This window comes from Phyllostomus hastatus, unplaced genomic scaffold (assembly GCF_019186645.2).
Source record: "Phyllostomus hastatus isolate PE091 unplaced genomic scaffold, TTU_PhHast_1.1 phas_scaffold_501, whole genome shotgun sequence".
Lineage (NCBI taxonomy): Eukaryota > Metazoa > Chordata > Mammalia > Chiroptera > Phyllostomidae > Phyllostomus > Phyllostomus hastatus.
In genome coordinates, this window is record NW_025334033.1 from 42302606 (window position 1) to 42322098 (window position 19493).

Here is a 19493-nt window from a genome sequence, read left to right on the forward strand (position 1 = left end):
TTATCACATTCAATTATTAGATTCCTTGGCTAGATTTTTAGCTCCTTGGTGATAGAGCCCATTGTTTGTTTCATATCTACTTCCTTTGCAGAGTATCAAGTACAGAGCAAGCCCTCAACATGTGTGTGCCACATACATAAATGGATGAATGCATGAACTCCCACCTTATTTGCTCAAAGGACTCCTCACACCCTACAGACATCACCTGGGATGTCATGAACTATCTTCCAATTTCAAAAGCAGGAGGGAATAAAAAGAAGTATCTGAAATTTCTATAAATCTACAAGGGAAAAGTAAATTATCATTTAAGTATTTGTAAAATGATAGCCAAAAATATCCATATTGAATCATTGAGGGGGGGGCATGTACCACCACCACCACCACCACCATGGAAAGCAAAGTTAGCCTCACACTTACTTCAGCTAATCTTGAATGTTTGTGGACCACCTCTGTTTTATTCATTGGTGTGAGCTGCTGCAAAACACTTCGGCTATTTGTCAAAGCCCGTGTCAATCGGGCAAATTTTGTCCAACCTTAAAAATAAGAAAAGAAAGTCTCAGTTTTTCACACATAATCAACATTCTTGATAATAATTCAAATGATCTCAGAAATAGCATAACATCCAGGACTAAGGACAAATATCAAAAGTATTTTACTTCTATATAGATATCATATATATCAAGTGTGGCTATAAAGAAACAAGCAATTTTTATGTGTGACCTTTGGGCTTTGCGCATATCTATTATATAATCCAAGTAGCCAAAGTGGCTAGCTGTCCAAAAAATGCTGTGTTCCCCTTGCACCATATAGGATTGGTTTTGCCTTTTGAGTAAAAGTGATAAGGATGTCTTCAGATTATGCTAACTGTATGTTAGCAAAACATATATTAAAACATTTCCTTGTGATCACTTTTCTTTCTTAAATCAACTGAATACTATAATTGCATTGAGTATTTTTAGAAACTTCCAAGTCAATCTAATACTTACTGAAGTTTCATATTTCTAAAACAGGTGATGTTGCACCCCTTAGTACATTTGAGTATTAGATTAAAAGACAACTCTATTTTCTTTTTCTAATATATTTTATTGATTATGCTATTACAGTTGTCCCACTTCCCCCCTTTTATTACCCTCTGCCATGCACACCCCCTCCCACCCTCATTCCCCCCCCTTAATTCATGTCCATGAGTCATACATATAAGTCCTTTGGCTTCTACATTTCCTATACTATTCTTAACCTCTCCCTGTCTATTTCCTACCTACCATTTATGCTACTTATTCTCCATAACTTTCCCCCCTCTCCCCCTCCCACTGCACTGCTGATAACCCTCCATGTGATCTCCATTTCTGTGATTCTGTTCTGCTTCTAGTTGTTTGCTTAGTTCATTGTTGTTTTTGTTTTTGTTTTAGGTTTGGTTTTAATAACTGTGAGTTTGTGGTCATTTTACTGTTCATATTTTTTATCTTCTTTTTCTTAAATAAGTCCCCTTAACACGTCGTATAATAATGGCTTGGTGATGATGAACTCCTTTAACTTGACCTTATCTGGGAAGCACTTTATCTGCCCTTCCATTCTAAATGAAAGCTTTGCTGGATAGAGTAATCTTGGAGGTAGGTCCTTGCCTTTCATGACTTCGAATACTTCTTTCCAGTCCCTTCTTGCCTCCAAGGTCTCTTTTGAGAAATCAACTGACAGTCTTATGGGCACCCCTTTGTAGGTAACTGTCTCCTTTTCTCTTGCTGCTTTTAAGATTCTCTCCTTGTCTTTCATCTTGGCTAATGTACTTATGAGGTGCCTTGGTGTGTTCCTCATTGGATCCAACCTGTTTGGGATTTTCTGAGCTTCCTGGACTTCCTGAAAGTCTATTTCTTTTGCAGCTTGGAGAAGTTTGCCTTCCTTATGTTTTCAAATAAGTTTTCCATTTCTTGTTCCTCTTCTCCTTCTGGCACTGTTATGATTTGGATATAGGAACATTTAAAGATGTCCTGGAGGTTCTGAGGCATCTCCTCATTTTTTTTAATTCTTGTTTCTTCATTCTGTTCTGGTTGAATGTTTGTTTCTTCCTTCTGGTCCAAACTACTGATGTGAATCCCAGTTTCCTTTCCATCACTCTTGGTTCCTTGTACATTTTCCTTTATTTCACTTAGCATAGCTTTCATTTTTTCCTCTAATCTGTGACCATATTCAACCAATTCTCTGAACATCCTGATTACTAGTGTTTTGAACTGTGCACCTGATAGGTTGCCTATCTCTTCATTGCTTAGTTGTATTTTTTCTGGAGCTTTGATCTTTCATTGGGGCCATTTTTTTTGTCTTGGCACACCTGTTACATAGGAAGGGGAAGAGCCTTAGGTGTTCACCAGGGTGGGACAACCCACGTCACAGCATTTTGATGCTGTATGTGGGGGAAGGGTCCAAGAGGAAGCAATGCCACTTGCTCTGCTCTCTTGCCAGTTTTCAGTCACTTCTCCCGCTACCCACAATCAAATTGGGCCCTTCTGGTGCTGATTCCTGGGTGGGTGGGTTTTGTGTACTTTCTAGGACCCTGTGGGTCTCCCCAATGAACTCTCCTGTGAGGCTGGTCATTTCTCCCACTGCTGCCTCAAGCCCCACAGGTGTTTTCAATCAGAGGTTTGAGGCTCCTGTGCTGGAGCCCTGGGTTGCATAGTCTGTCTCGCTCCCCAGTTGTTCCTCCCAGTTTATCTGCACACAAATGTGGGACTGTGTGGTTCACAATCCACCGCTGCCTCGCTTGGTCCTCCAGCCACCACCTTTCCCACCCCAGGCCTCCAGCCTCTGCCTTGCTGGGAGTCCTCTTTGCCCAGTTGCTGGTCTCTGTCCCTCCTACCAGTCTGGATGAATGTTTCTTCTTTAACTCCTTAGTTGTCAGACTTCCATAGAGTTTGATTTTCTGGCAGATCTTGTCTTTTGTTTTTAAATTTGCTGTTGTCCTTCTTTTGGTTGTGCAAGGAAGCACAGTGTGTCTACCTATGCCTCCATCTTGGCCAGAAGTAACAGACAACTCTATAATAAGGTTCATCCAGAAAACATTTTGAAAAAATATAAGAATATATTAAAGGAATAAGTTCAATGACACATGGAAGAATACAAATCATTAAATGACATATGTTCTCCCATTTCCTAGGTTCAGGGCTTCCTTAGAATCCTCAGTCCTAAACAGTCAGCATTTTTCTCAAGAGCACTATGCCAGCCCCCATCCTCACTTTCAGCAGATTACCTCATTGAATAAGTTACTGAAGAAACAAAAGCCATAAGAAACACAATAACCTTCACATTCCTTTATGTCCCCTCCACCTCTACACCTAGCCACATGGCACTGATTCTTGTCTGCACCTTCATCGTATCAGAGAATTAGGTGGACATGTAAGTGGTTTCTAGACTTTTCACTATCACTGACAATGCCACAGTGAATTTCCTTAGGCCTATCTCTCTGTGCTCTTGAAAGCATCTAGAACCACCTACGTTATTAAATTAGTTCATTTGATCTGCCACCAACTCTCACTGTACAAACTTTGAAAAAGTTGAGCAACCACGCTGTCTAGGTCAGAGGAAAAAAACACATCAGCAGTTTTGACTTCCCCAGTGATACACTTACTGAGCTCACCTTTACAAAGACCTATCTGTGTGACTGATTATTCAGCACACTTTGCTGATGTTACTTAGATGTGATCGATATGGGGTAATGTGAACAGACAGATGAATACGAAGAGCCTAATACTTGCTCTGTAGGTTGTTCGTGATATTATGAGAATATCTGTTCTCCTAAAAGCTCAGGATGCCAACCCCTTCTTAATAAAACATTAGTTTAGCTCTATTGCGTTGCAATTAACCTCTTTGTCATGGACTGCTTAATCTTAAAAATAAAAGGAAGTCACAGAGGCAGTTAAATCAATCTACTAGACTGCAATACAAGATTCTAATCCATAAGAAAAAAAGCTTATATAAACAATTATACTCTTGGCCAAAGACACTACATGGTATAATTACTCATATTTCATCTGTTGTTTCTTCTAAAGCAAATCATTGACTTCCCACAAGACGAAGTTGCTATTTTTGCTGATATTTTTATCCTACAGAATTTTTTTGTCTCAATTATTGGCACAAAGATGCCATAACTATGTGGCACAGGATATTTCACACTGTAAGTGTTTTGGCAGTTTCACAATCTGTTTGAAAATACTACAAAGTATAAATGGGTAGAGATTTGGGTCATCTCTTTTAGAACACATATGGCTAATCAACAGAATGGATTTCTTGGCTGTAATTTTTGTACTATTATAAATGATGTTTCAGGTACCATTGACTGATTATCTGAGCAACACTTTCAAGACCTCAACACCAGGAACAAAAGATAAAAACACTTTGCTCCCTTGCATTATTACCAACAAATTATGTTGGTATGAAACAGTACAATTCTGTCAGAACCAGAGTATTCTCAACTTGTGCTTTATTGTTTTATCTATTTTTTAAGTGAAAAAGGAGAACAGGGGGAAATGGAGAAAACCATTAAGGTGGAAAAATTGTAGGAAAAATGGAGAACACCTTGAAATCCAAACAGTAAGTTTCCACGGAAAAGGATGAGGCAAGCAGTGCAATAGAAATAACATGGGATTGGGAATCAGTCCGACTCTGCATGGCAGGGCCTTCAACAGTAAAATGGGGATAATAACAGTAATTTCCAGAATTACAGAAATGAACAATAAAGACCATAAAGTTCCTGACACATGGTTAACTACTTCAAAACTGGTTTCCTTCCCCTCCAATGGTTTTTGCTAACATCCATCACAGTGTAAATCAAAGGTATTGTTGATATCATTCAGTTTCATTCATTTTAAAGACAAAAACCTATCTAGGATAAAGTTTAAGTGGTCATAAAATTTGTTTTAAGGAAGAACGCACTCAAATTAGTTGACTACTGTTACTTTATAGTTACTATCCCAGGTATCATTTTTGAAATAAAATTCAGAACTAGCCAGTTTACTCAAGTCTTTCAATCATATGTCTGAGCTTCTTGGTAAAAATACCAGCAGACGTAGGAGACTGACATCAATTCTAACCAATTTGGCAAATCCTCAAAGGACCTGGGCTTTTGCTCCCATCACTGGCCCCTTTTCACATTAAGAAGGTAAAATGTCCTTGCTCTAGGATTAAAAGTTACATTCTGGCTTGCCAGTGTATGGATTCACTTGACAGTTCTGCATTCCAAAACACAATTTCCTATATTCTAGGCAAAACTTTAATTTCCTAAATATTTTTTCAACCTTTTGCAAACACCCTCAACCTACTCTCTTGCAAACATACTCAACTCCCTGATCTTTATGATCCTTCTCCCTGATCCTCTAGCTCCCTGAATCTTTTCATCTTACTCACCTGACCAAATTCCAACTATGGTTAAATCCAACTCTTCACCTACTTCTACATTTTTACATCTTTGACTAAACATGGGTGGAGTAAAACATACAATCATGCTCACAGATATCAGTAAAGCTCATGTCCACTGGCCTCCAGTAGACCTTAGTGCTGCTTAACAAACCCGATGGATTTCCCTTGTCCACTCTCTTCTTCACACCCAGAGATTACCATTCACACCTACACCTCTCTTCTCACACCTTCAACACTTCCTCACCTCCTTCCCCATCTTTACTCTCAGCTGATAATCATGTTTCCTATATTACTGAGAAAATACAAATTATCAGAAGAAAATTTTCACTTTGTACAGATTTGTTTATTGGTCCCCTCATTAAGATGTGAAGAAAATAACTCTATTGTCAGAACCTAGAACAGTGCCTGCTTCCTACTGTGTGCTTGACTTGTACTTTTGGTTTAAAAAATGGATAAAATAGATAAACAAGGAGATTAAAATATTCCTAGAAGAGTCTTAAAAAGCTCATGTTAAGTAACTCTGGTTAAGCAACCCAACACTAAGTGAAAAGTAAATCTTGTCTTCAACTTCAATTTTCTAGCCACAACCCATTTTAATATTATGGTCTTATCACAAAATCTCATCTGCTATTTCCTAAAAGCTCCATGGTCCCCTTTACTCAACTTAAAAGGTTAAAAGATACATTTTTTTGGCCTAGGTTTCAAAATATGCTTTCGTATACTGATAGCTTTATAGCAATGGTAAGATGATTACTTAATGGCATAAATATTTTATCTCTACTGAATTCTCCATATTAAATTTATAGCTCACATGAATAATAGAAAGTAGCTCATATACACCATTCATAGTTACTTTGCGCAATACTTTCTTCAGTAATCTGTTGTATATTTGAAAGGTATGGGGGAGTCTCAAAATAAAAGTCTATTCAAGATAAACCTTTCCGCTACAAAAACTGGAAAGAGATAGTTTAATTCTTTCCACAATAGGGTCTGATTTCCTATAGATTCTAATTTACACGTCTACCAAACACATAGTTCAAAATCAAGTGGTCTGAGTTGCCTGGAATGTATTCAAATGTATTTTTTGTAAGAATGGATTATGCATTTATGAGACTGTGCCTGGCAAAGAACTCTGTAATTCTGATGTGCAGAGATGGAAGTGAAGGCAGAAAAATGGAGAGGCATTAATTTGAAAAATAAAGGTCAGCCCTTAACATTAACATCCTTTCTGCAACATCATTGTAAAATGCTGCCAACTTTCACTTTCCATAAATAGGCTATAAAGCTACTGACACCACCATTAATGTTCAGCAGATCAAAACTGTGAAAAAGCACTGTACTCATTTTGGCCAACATTAGCTGTGCCATGATATCACTTAGTGTAAATTAGAGAGAACAACAGATATCATCAGCTGTTAGCTATAGGTTTTTCAAAGATGTTCCTTATCAAGTTGATGAAGTTACTCTCCATTCCTACTTTACTAAAAGTTTTATCATGAACAGTGTTTGGTTTTGTCAAATGCTTTTTTCTATGCAACCTGATATGATCTATTATGTTTATTATTTAGCCTGTTGATACAGTGAATTACAATGATTGATTTTTAAATGTTGAACCAGCTTTGTATATGTGGAGTAAATCCTACTTGGTCATCATATGTAATTCTTTTAATACATTGTTGGATTGCATTTTGTTGAGGATTTTTGCATCTCATGAGAAATACTGGTATGTAATTTTCCTTTCTTGGACTATATTTTTCTGCATTTGGTATGAAGGTAGTACTGGCCTCACTGAATGAGAAGAGCTCTCTCTACTTATATTTTCTGGAAGAAACTATGAATTTGATGATGCAAACATATGTACCTGGTGTTTTCTTGTTTTGGAAGTTTATTAATCATTAATACAATTTATTCAATAGCTATAAGACAATTCAGCTTATTTCCCCTAGTGTGCATTCTGGTAGCTTGTGTCTTCAAGAAACTGGCTCATTTTAACTAAGTTACCAATTCAGTGGATGTTCAGAGTTGTTCAAAGTATTTCTTTATGACAATTTCACACCCATGGGTGTGTTGTAATGGCCCTTCTTTAATTTCTGATACTGGTGATTTGTATCTTCTCCATTTTTCTTAGTTAGCCTGGCTAGAGGTTTGTTAACTTTAATAATCTCTTTAAAGAATCAGCTTTGGGTCGTAATGATTTTCTCTAATTTTTTGTTTGTTTGTTTGTTTTCTATCTCATTGATTTCTGCTCTAATTTTATTTATTGTCTTCAGCTTGCTTTGGCTCAAATTGCCCTTCTGTGGCTTACTTTTGTAAGGTGGAAGGTTAGGTTATCAATTTTATATCTTTCTTCTTTTCTAATATATACATTTAATGCTACATACACATTTCTCTCTAAGAATTGCTTTTGGTGCATCCCACATACTTGATAAGTTGTATTTTTATTTTCATTTACTTCAAAACATTTTTCTAATTTCCCTTAAGGTTTCTTCTTTGACTCATGAGATATTTAGAAATGTATTCATTTCCAAACATTTGGGGATTTCCTAGCTACCTTTCTGTTACTGATTTCTAGTTTAATTCCATTGTTGTCTAAGAACATACTTGGTAAGATCTGTATTCTTTTAAGTTTGTCAAGGTGTGTTTTATGGCCAGAACATGATCTACCTAGTGAATGTTCCATTTAAGCCTAAGAAGAAAATGTATTCTGCTATTGGATGAATCACTTTGGATTTTTAAAGAAACAAATAAGCATTAATTAGAAGACTATTACATTAGAAACTATTATATTAAAAATAGTATTTAAATTTATCCTAAACTTCCTAGACACTGTGTGTATGAGTAAAGGCAGAGAAATAAATAGGACAGGTCTAAAAGTGAATCCTTTTATTCCTTCTTCCAGGAGCTGACTAAATACACACATTTTCAGAAACATTCACAAGTGAACTGATCTATGTCATGGTTTCAGTGGTTTGCACACCATAAAATTTTCCCTGCAATTTGATGCTAATAGGAAACTAAGCAGGTAGGTAATATATATTTAATTTCATCTGCAGAAAATAAGTATAATGCAATTTTTCTATAATTATAATTATAGTTGGAAAGATTAAAGCTTTTATGGCAATTTCTTAAAAACAGGTAAGAGAAGACAATGTTTGCCAAATGCAAAAAGGAAGAGATTTAATTTTTAGTCCCCTAAGAGATTGTTAAAAACAATATTTCATAGAAACTTCTAAGGATATTTGAAATTCTTCATTCATATGACACCAATTTATAATTTAAACATAATGAAGAGAATAAAATGAGAGCAAAGGAGAGTAAAAGCACATGCCACTGATTACTATATCCTATAGAAACCTCTCTGAGTATTATAGTCAATAAGACTCCAATTAGAATGTTTTCACCTTCCAGACAATCTCTTGATGACAAAATTGTTTTTTTTACATAATCTAGCAACATCTACTCAGGAGAATCTACAACAATCAAGTGAATAAAAGGTGAAGAGTAACCTGAAAAAGTCAACTAACTAAACTTGAATCAATTTAACAATCAACTAATCAACTGTGTCCCAACAAGACTTCACCAAGCCATGCAGCAAGGTATATTTTTGGTTTCTAAAACTCACCATGTTAGAAGTTGTTGAAATTCCCATTTCATTGATGCTAAATAAATAATGTTCTATGAAATCTCTTCCTTATGTCTTTTCCCAATTCCTCTTATTATAGTTTAAGTAACTATCATTTTAACTTTTTATTTCATTCAAAAAATATAATGGAATAAAACTGATTTGGACAAAGACCAGTATGAATGTAAAGCAAAATAAGGGTCACATAGTACAATTTTGTTTTCAAGTTTAACCAATGGATGTTATTAAAATAATAATAATATATTTAAATGACAGCCTAATTCTTTTTTTTTATTAATCATTGTTCATATACAGTTTTCTCCTTTTTACTCCCAATCCAGTTCCCCCTCCCACCCACCCCACTTCCCTCCCATTACCACCCTCCCCTTAGTCTATGACCATGTGTCCTTTAAGTTTGTTCCTGTGAACCCTTCCCACTGTCCCCCTTAAATTCCATCTTCTCTCCTCCGGTCACCATCAGCCTGTCCTCTATTTCAGTGTCTTTGGTTACATTTTGCTTGTTTCTTTGTTTTGTTATTTAGGTTCCTGTTAAAGGTGAGATCATATGGTATTTGTCTTTCACTGCCTGGCTTGTTTCGCTTAGCATAATGTTTTCCAGCTCCATCCACGCTGTTGCATAGGGTAGGAGCTCCTTCTTTCTTTCTGCTGCATAGAATTCCATCGTGTAAATGTACCATAGTTTTTGGATCCATTCATTTACTGATGGGCATCTAGGTTGCTTCCAGCATCTAGCTATTGTAAATTGTGCTGCTATGAACATTGGGATGCATAGGTTCTTTTGAATTGGTGTTTTAGTATTCTTAGGATAGAGTCCCAGTAGTGGAATTGCAGGGTCAAAAGGCAGATCCATTTTTAGTTTTCTGAGGAAGTTCCATATTGCTTTCCATAGTGGTTGTACCAGTCTGCAGTCCCACCAACAGTGCACTAGGGTCCCCTTTTCTCCACAACCTCTCCAACACTTGTTGTTTGTTGCTTTGTTTACAGCCTAATTCTTAAGTGAAGTAATGCCTTTGAAAATTACCTTTTGTTGAATCATCCTCTATTGGCTGTTTGAACAATGTGATATCCTTGAAAGTGCACAGGAACAAGACCACCTTTTCATGTTCATTTCTTATTGGTGCAATTTGCATATAAAACCAAACAGGGGTTCCTGGAAGAGAAAGAAAGGACAATAGAGTGTGACAAAGCCGCAACAATGGCTTGGTCTGCTGCCTTCTCTCTTCCTCCAGCTGCCAACTACTATGCCAGGAACTAACAACAAAACAATAGTATTTTCATTGCTAAAAAGAATCCAAATATTTTTAATTTTGTATGAACTACCAGTTGCTCAATAAATAATAAGCATATTTTTCAACCCAAAATAGCAAAATTTGAAAGTAAAGCACAACACAGGAGCACAAAGGAACACCAGCATCACCTTTAGGCCTGGCTCCCTGCTCGACAGCTGCTCTCCACAACTTCCTTTTGAATGCCTCACCAAGTATGACCACTCCTACGGGCTTCTCCTTGTCACCTTGAGACGTGTTTCCAAACTGACTTCAAGCATAATACCTGATGCTGTGGTGGGTATTCCTCTGGGAGGAACATGTGAAATGCTCAGGCAGACCTATAAGATAGCTCTACGGTTTTGACTGAACCCCACCAGAGACACTTGAAGCCCTATGTACACAAGCTCTACCTGAGGCCTTTAAAACAATGTTAAAGAAAAAAAATGCTCCCAGCCCTTAAGAATCTCAAGTGTCTTTATGAGCCACTACCTCCTACGTCCCTCCTCAAGGCAGGAGGCTGAACTCTGTCACCAGTTTCCTCAAACAAATGGCTCCTGCAGACTCCAGAGGACAGTTTCAAAGCATTGCAGGCTTCGGTTCTGAACAAATCAGGAACTGGCACTATGTCAAATAAGTAATTGAAGGCAAGAGACATGCCTTCAAAGGAGCAATTATCCATTAAGTGATAAAACACTGAAGGAATATGCCATCAGAAACAAAAAGACATATTTTTCATGTTCACTCTAAGCCATAGTGCAGTAAAGCCTCTCCAAATATTCTACCTTCAAGACATAAAGACCTTTGCCAGGTTTGGGGTTTGAGGAGTGAACTGTATGGCTAAAAATAGTCTCCAGGTGAGACTTGATAGCCTGTTAGTGGCTACCAATGAAAACCCAATAAGAAGCACCTCCATACCTGTGTCCAAAAAACGTCATGTAATAATGTCACCACAAAAGGGAATTTGTCATTTAGACAAGATGAGGTGACTTAACTACTGGGTTCAAGAACTCAGAGAATTAAAGAGAGAAGATTTCTTTGGAAATACTCAGTTTTTTGTTTGTTTGTTTTTTCTTTTTTAAGATTTTATTTATTTTTAGAGAGAGGGGAAGGGAGACAGAAAGGAAGAGAAACATCAATGTGTGAGAAAAATATCAATTGGTTGTCCCTTGCATGCCCCCAACCAGGGACCTGGCCTGCAACCAAGGCATGTGCCTTGACCTGGAATCGAACCGGTAACCTTCTGGTTTGTGGGAAGATGCCCAACCCACTGAGTCACACCAGTCAGGGCAAGCTTTGACAACCAGGTTCTGTGGCATTTGCAATGCCAGGAGTCCTACAGAAGGATATGGTCCTTTCCAAAATCATTACAGGATGACACAGAGACCTCAGAAACAATTATACAATCCATCTTCTAGAGAGGTTTTTTCTTTGTTTTCTGCTTCTTGTTTTATACAGTGTGTCCAGGAACTATGAGTGATGTGCACAGTTTCACAAATCACCAGACCCAGAGGCCAGAGATACATGGCCTATGGTTGTTACATCACAGTGAGTTTGAGGCCACAGCATCAAAACAGAGGGAAAAGGGCATGAAACATAAGTAGTTTTCCAAGATCTGTTAGAAATCTGAGCAGAGATAATTTCGCAGCTCATATCTTTCTATGAAAACAGCAACATTTCAAATTGTGACATACAGTCAGGACTGTTTTTCTAAATTGCTTTTAGATATCATGGTGGACTTTTATCAGGTTCAACTACAGGGCCATACTTCCCCAAGTAGTCTAAGTACTTACAGACCGGTTGGTCAAAAACCATATTCTGAATTTGGGCTTCAGGGGGATGAGATATCTGGGAGGGTTAAGCAGAAAGGTTTGTCACTGATGGAAATTCAAGGCAGCACCCTGGCATTATCTGGAGTGGGCCCGTTACCACAGTTCTGCCCTTTGTATAGACACAAAGAGCCATTTTCAATCATCATCTCAGAGCCGCTGTTTCTTTGCCAGTAGCAGAAACAGCCCCCTGCTAATCAGAGCAATAGGTCTGAAGAATAGAGGTTGCAAACTGAAATGTCAGGCGTGACACATGTTAAATAGGATACCTCAATCTCCCCACTTGCAAAACGGTGTTTAACTTAATTACTTAATGAAAGTATTGGGAGGAGGTGACATTCAGGCATTTCCAAAACAGTTTTCTACAGACATGCGAATTTTTCTATTAACATTTTACAAAGTCAAAAGAATACACTCTTTTCAGCTGGTGTTGAAAAGCCTTCAGCTAACTATTTACAAGATTTTTTAAAGCTGTTTTTAAGTATAGTGGAACTCCATTATAATACATGGGTAATATTTTTCCTTCATATTAAAGGAAAAAAACTCAATGCAGATAACACAGAGAAAGGAGAGAGGAGTTTTAATCTTTGGTACTGTGGGCTCTATCTTTTCCTACCTCTAAGCCGACACCTACGTATATAGTACTTATCTGAAAAGAATCAGACAGGCCTCTACAAAGGTCAGATAATTATTTCAAGCCATTAAATAAAGCAGACAATCTAAACCAGCTCAAAAGGAGACTTCTGAGGAGATGTAAGATTCAAGTTCTTGCTAACATGACTTAAAGGACATAAGCAAACAGAATTTCCACCGAGGTATTTTTGAGAAACTCTGAAACTATGAACTGGTTTTTATGCTTCAAAATCAAGCAAAGGTTTATTTATTCTGCTTAAAGGTCAGAGTGATATGGCCTTAGTAATATGGAGTGTTCTTAAATTATTTGCTAAACTTGAGACATATATCTAAGTCATGTAAGAGATAACAGTAGTATATGAAAACAGAGGGAGATTTTGGCATAAAATCTACTATTTTGGCATAAGAATCTATTATCTTACTATGAGTTTGGACCTGGTAAAAGAATAAGCAGAAAACACATACAGCCTGACTTTTCTCTTGTAGAGGATGAAGCTGATCATTCAAAATGGATTGTTTTCTAGGTCACAAGCCAACAGACATTTGGGTTTGGCTTCAGAGAGAAATACCTCTCAGCCTTGATTCTATTAATAAAATGAAAGAGGAGATGTTAAGACATTCCTTAGGTAAAACCACTAAAGGCTAGTGTTCCCATTGCCAAGTGCACTACTATGAAGCAATAACCATGGTTGTCATTATCCCTGTGATGGGCTATTAATTTAAAAAAGACAAACTTAAGTTCAATTTCAAATATTCCAATGAGAACAAATGTGTCAGGTAAATAGAAAGAATAATTTATGCTGCACAAGATCCAATAGGCACTCATTGAACATGGAACACGTACCTCTGTTGAAGTTAGAGTGTGTCCCAAACTGCATCAATTTCCACTAAAGATCATAATTGGCTTTGCTATCATATGTCAATAACACTAAATAAATTGATCCAGCTTAGGAAGTAACTGTTCATTTTTTAAAAACTCAAAGAATGTATAGTCTGCTACTTTGGGGTGAAATGGTATATTTGCACAATGCAATACTACTCAGCCATAAAAAAGAAGAAAATTTTACATTTGGCAAAGCATGGATGGACCTGGAGAACATTATGCTAAGTGAAATAAGCCAGTCAGAGAAAGACAAGTACCATATGATTTCATTCATATGTGGAATCTAATGAACAAACTGAACTAACAAACAAAACATAGACAGACTCATAGCAGGCTAAGAGCTCTCGGGGATAAGGGGTGGAGGGATAGAGCAAAAAAGGAAAAGGACTCATGGACATTGACAACAGTGTTGGGCTTGTGGTGAGGGGTGGGGGGAGGCAGGGTAGTGGGTGGAGGTGCAAAAGGAAACGGGTGATAAATGGTAATGGGAACAAACACAGCAAAAAATAAAGTCTTTTTTAAAACTTTAAAAGAAAAGTCAATTTGCAAAAGCAGCAAAAAGAAATAAGAGTAAATATTCAAAGAAAATGAATTAGAAAGAAGTCTTGGCTGATGAGTGTGCTAGCTGGTTTTTTGTTTGGTCAGGTTCTTCCGTCACACTCTGGTGGAGAATCCATACCATGAGATCTTAGGTTATTACACAATGGATAATTGACTACTCCCAAATCTCGCCCACAGGACAGCTCATAACAATCAATATAGGTTTACCAGATATGAATGGCCTCTTCTAAAAGTAATGACTACTTCCCCTAATTACACACAAAATAGCCTGAGTCCAGCAAAAGGCTGTATTAGTAAAGATTCACCTCAAGTTGATACCCTATGTTCACATGTTATCAATGTATGATGTATAGGTAGGTAGTCACATTTATCCATGATACTAACTGCCTTTTTCTTTAACTCTAAGAAGAAATGAATAAATTTCTCTCCTTTTTAGTTGCTGTCATATAACTATAGAATTGTTACCATGAATATTATTTGTCACCTGAAACAAGCACACATGCACACACAAAAAATCACATCTAAAATGCACCATGCTTTTCTTCCATTCCAGGCTGCTTTTCATAGCCAGAATCATTGATCAATTTTGCTATCTAATTTTACTTGCATCCCCTGTCCCTGCCAGGAGAAGGAACAGAGTTTTATAATTCTCTGTACTACAGCTCAACTACCACTTACCAAAATATAGCATTAATAAAGACTTGGCACATCTTATTGATAATTTAGATACATTTAGATACCTACTGTTTTTCTTGTACAGAAGAACTTCAAAGCAGTTTGACTCGTAGTTGTCAAAAGTCTGCCTGACTTTCTCAATGGTCTTCTTGTCAGTCAATTCCCCATACATAAAACTGGGGAAAAAAACAATCCATTTCAGGTTTGTGTTGCTTTTCAAATGCTACATAAAATCATATAGTTGTCTTTGTTGCTTAAATAATCAAATTTAGTAACAAAATATAATCTTGCTCCCACAAAATGAACTGAAATGTTTAAACCATATTTTGATCATGATTGTTAAACTTCTTGTTGACAGCTAACTTTAGAAGTTATTTCAAACTTACAGAAAAAGAGAAAGCAAGATGGACTCCTCACTTTACACAGTTCATATATGCACCAATTTCAATTACTATGGTATAATTAAATAACACCAGCTTCCCAACAGCACCATGCAAATTTCAGTTACCATAGACTAAGAACTGTGAAATAATGGCATAAAGTTCAAACTTTGCTGGTAGCTCTTCAGTCTACACAGCGCTGGTAAACAACACATAACACATCGTGATCAGAAGCCAATCATCTCACATCTTCAAAGCCTGTCAGTACTGGACACTGTGCATCCATTACTCAATTTACACACAGAGGCAAAGCATGTAGCTATGTTACCTCCTTGTTTCCCAGTGATAAATCCACTTGACGTTTTACAAACATGGAAATCGAAAGCAGGAAGTAGCCATCAAAGATGTAAGTCCATCAAAAACAAATGAAGATGCCGAAAGCAGATTTCATTTGAACAGAAATGAAATAATAGAAGAAATAGATGAACGTGAGAGCACTGACATGACTGCCATTGAGAGACTCGATGTCTGCAGCCAGAGGGACTTAGGGAAGGTGAACCTACCAATATCCACCAAGGAAGTCATTGGCACAGAAGGATCAAGTTTTCCCAGACAAAGTGACACAAATTAAAACAAAAAACTTCACATTAAGGGAGCCCTAGGAGATAGTTCACAATAGTAGTGACCATGGAAGAATAAAAGAGTTCAAGTTGATTTAGACCTCGAAAGGAGTATGACCATTTGCAAAGAGATGGGGAAAGATATCGGAATGTCCTGTCATATTACAAGAAAGCAAGAAACGTTCAAATGCCTTGTGATAGTCTATGCAAAGAAATGAGACACTTTAGTTCTCAGTGTTTCTAATGTCTAAACTATAGTATAGCTAAGTATTAGTTTTACAAATATTTTTATTTCCATATATTTATAACCAACAGTAAGAGGGTTTTCAATGCTTTGACATTGTAAAGGTCACAGAACAACCCATTTTTCCAAATGTTTGTAGTCCTAAGGAAAAAAAAAGAAAAACCAATTTACTTCTATTACCAAATGTCAGGGTTCTATAGTTCAATAACCTAAAACACAATATTCACAACTAGTTGACAGAAAAAAAGTTCAAAAAAATCTATAATATAACAAACAACAAGGATAATAATTGTGAAAAAATAAACTCTAATAGGATTGAAAATTAAGTTACAACTTAAAAAAAGAGACTGTTTTGAAAATTAATGTAATAATACTAGTTAAAGGGAAATATAGCACAAGTTTGATTCAATTAAAATTCTGGAGAGAAGACGAAAACCTGCAATTTATCAAATAAACTATGAAAATTCTATAATATATTCTTCATTATTTTAGCAATCCCAATGCTAAAAGCTCCTTTGCTGAGAATATAAAGGCATTTTAAGAAAAACGTCCCAGACTAATACAGTCCAAATACTTTTTTCCAAATAGTCTCTTATTTCTTACATTACTTCACCAGTATTATAAATGACTTCAACTGCGCTGTTTCTTTTACTGGAAAGACAAATCCGCTGTACCAAAGCAATCTATCTCTGCTATAACACTGAGCAGTCCCAACGTAGCAGCATCACTGCACTTGGAGGATTGCACTTCACAGGCAAGTGCTGTAGCCTCATCAGCAAACAAATTAGCATGTGTGGTACAATGGCTGAGTGATTACTGGAACGCGTCTTAGGGGTGGGGTTAGAAGAAGGCCCATTCAGCCCAATCCCACTTCCTTACTTCGCTACAATTCTAGGACAGGGATTGGGCCACACTTGTTAATGGGCAGGGCCACCAGGTCACTGAGTTTTTATGGGCAATGCACATTCTTTTGTACATCTTTCTTTGCTAAACACTGAGGTTTAAGCATAAACTCACTCCGGGTCCCCTCCTGGATAATCTGGCCACTTTCCTCGCCACAGAACTAAGTGATGGTAAGATCTGATCCTAAGAGTAAGGGAAAAATTTTCCTGGGGCCTGGCCTAAGCTGCATCCAGCTTGCTGAACAGTTGGCAGTACATCTTTCGAGCAAAGTCTGTCCTAGGAAACTTCTGGGGACTGGTGACTTTGGTTTATAGCAGAATTTGCTACTTATTTTTGGATCCCTTGTTCTGCCATCAATATCTCACAAACAAGACTCATTATGATACCTCACACTAAGGATGGCTATAATGTTGAGACTTTCAAAGGACACAGGAGTCTTACAAACTAAAAAAAAAAAAAAAAAAAGGTGTAACCTAATCATGAGTTCCTCTAGCTACCTCAATCTGCTAATGGTCAAACAATGTTCCTGAACTAAAACATCACGCTCAGTCACCACTAGAAAAGAACAATATTATCTTGAGACTGTAGTTCACAGACTAGCAAATGCTTCATCATGGAAACTGTACAGATGGACTTAATGCAATTAGTTGGTAAATGTGGTCCTCAGCTTGGAACCAGCCACCACAGTAAAGTTAATATTGCAAAGTTAATGGGAAGGTGGGCTGAGACCTATAGTCCAAGGGTCAAAAAGAAGTCTGAGAGGAAGAATAAAAGGAGAATTTAGAAACAAATGAGAACCCAGTTTGGAATAATTCAAAGCCTTACTTTACATAGTAGATTATAACCAAAAGGTTTCACAACCCAGTCATTTATATGGGCTTAAAAGGACTCAGGTAGAGTCAAAGGAGTAGACACATGACATGTAATTAAAGGAATCTAGGGATAACTCTGGACATCCCTAACCTTTGGAGCGTGAGCATCACTGAGGCACCTCTGCTCTCCAACACTTTGCTCAGGGCCCGCAGCCAAAGGGTACCACACTGACTGACATCCATCATGCGTAATGTGCTCTTGTTGGCTGAGATAATCTTGTGTTAATAAAACTACTTATGAAATACATCCAATAAATTGTCTCTTAATATCTCTGCTTCATTCCCTAATTTGATAGCTTGGGCAAAGGATTATTACGGGCCCTTACAGGGAAAAAAATGATTTTGAGGGCATTTATCTACTCCAGTCCTCCCTACCAACATGATTGCTCTTGTCACCCCTCTATCCTAGAAAAAAATGCAGAATTTGCTGTTAAAGCTTCAGGTTAATAAAAGATTAAAATGCATGCTGATGGGGTTTCTGCCTAAGCTACGATAGTATGTCTTGAATGTCAAGATCATGAGATAAGAGCATACGCTTTTAAATGCCATTCCCCTAAAACCTATAATCATCATTACAGATGCAGTATGTTTTGTGCCCTTCAATAAACAGCCAAATGATCCAAAGGCATAGAATGCAATTATTAGACAATAAAATGGGCTAGAGAATGTGTTTTTAATTTTAGTTAAAATAAGAATGAGACAATACATAGAACACATCGGATTTATTAAAAGAGAAACTTAGATACTACTATGAAGTACAAGGTTGTAGGAAAACTGGATCCCTCACTCATGGCTGGTGAGAGTGGACACAGAAGGCAACTTGACAGTAATATGAGAGCAGTTAGTGTACAAATTCCGTGTATGTTTTTACTATCCAGTAATCCTATTCCTGAGCATCGACAGACAACTTCTCACATGGGGTCAAAAGATGTCTATGAGGATATTTATCTCCAAGTTGTTTGAGGTAGCAAAATATCAGAAGTCAGAGTTCATGACAAATAAAATGGATAAAATGAAACCTGTGAAGGCTGCAGACTATGGCAGTCTACAACAGACATAATGAAACAGATTATCATATATCAACATAAAAAATCTCAAAAGCATGTGGAATGACAAAAATAAAAATTATAAATCTTACTGCATGGTATGAATTGTATGGGCCTTAAAAACAAACACAAAGCAACATCATTTAAGAATACACATATTTAATAAACAAATAGAAGACAGATTAGAAAGATATACAACAAACACACTATAATGAATAGCTATAGAAGAGGATGGGGGATGTAATAAAGGCGGAAAGTAATGAAACAGAGAGCCTCCCAGAAAGAGTGCAGGGATAATAATGGGACAGACTGAAGAGTAAGTTTAATTAGATTTTGTGCACCTGGTCTAATGGAGAAAGGGTTGGAAAGGACAAGAAGGGGAAAAAATAAGAAAACAAAAGAAATTAGTATCTTGATATTATAAAATTATAAATTACTATTTTTTTCTTTTCCCATAAAACAATTCATATTTGAACAATAACAAATGGAACATGGAATCTTTACTCAGTTACTACTTTAATCCTATTGACTTTAAT

General features: G+C 36.9%; 1 protein-coding gene across 1 annotated transcript in view; it reads right to left on the reverse strand.

Moving 5' to 3' along the window:
- KCNH5 (potassium voltage-gated channel subfamily H member 5) overlaps window positions 1-19493 on the reverse strand; it is a 266358-nt gene that overhangs the window by 221705 nt on the left and 25160 nt on the right. The window contains exons 3-5 of the mRNA XM_045821933.1: window positions 14962-15068; window positions 10068-10196; window positions 418-533 (exon numbers count right to left, since the gene is read on the reverse strand). Of these exons, the coding sequence (XP_045677889.1) occupies window positions 418-533; window positions 10068-10196; window positions 14962-15068 (352 nt within the window). The remainder of the gene's footprint in view (window positions 1-417; window positions 534-10067; window positions 10197-14961; window positions 15069-19493) is intronic.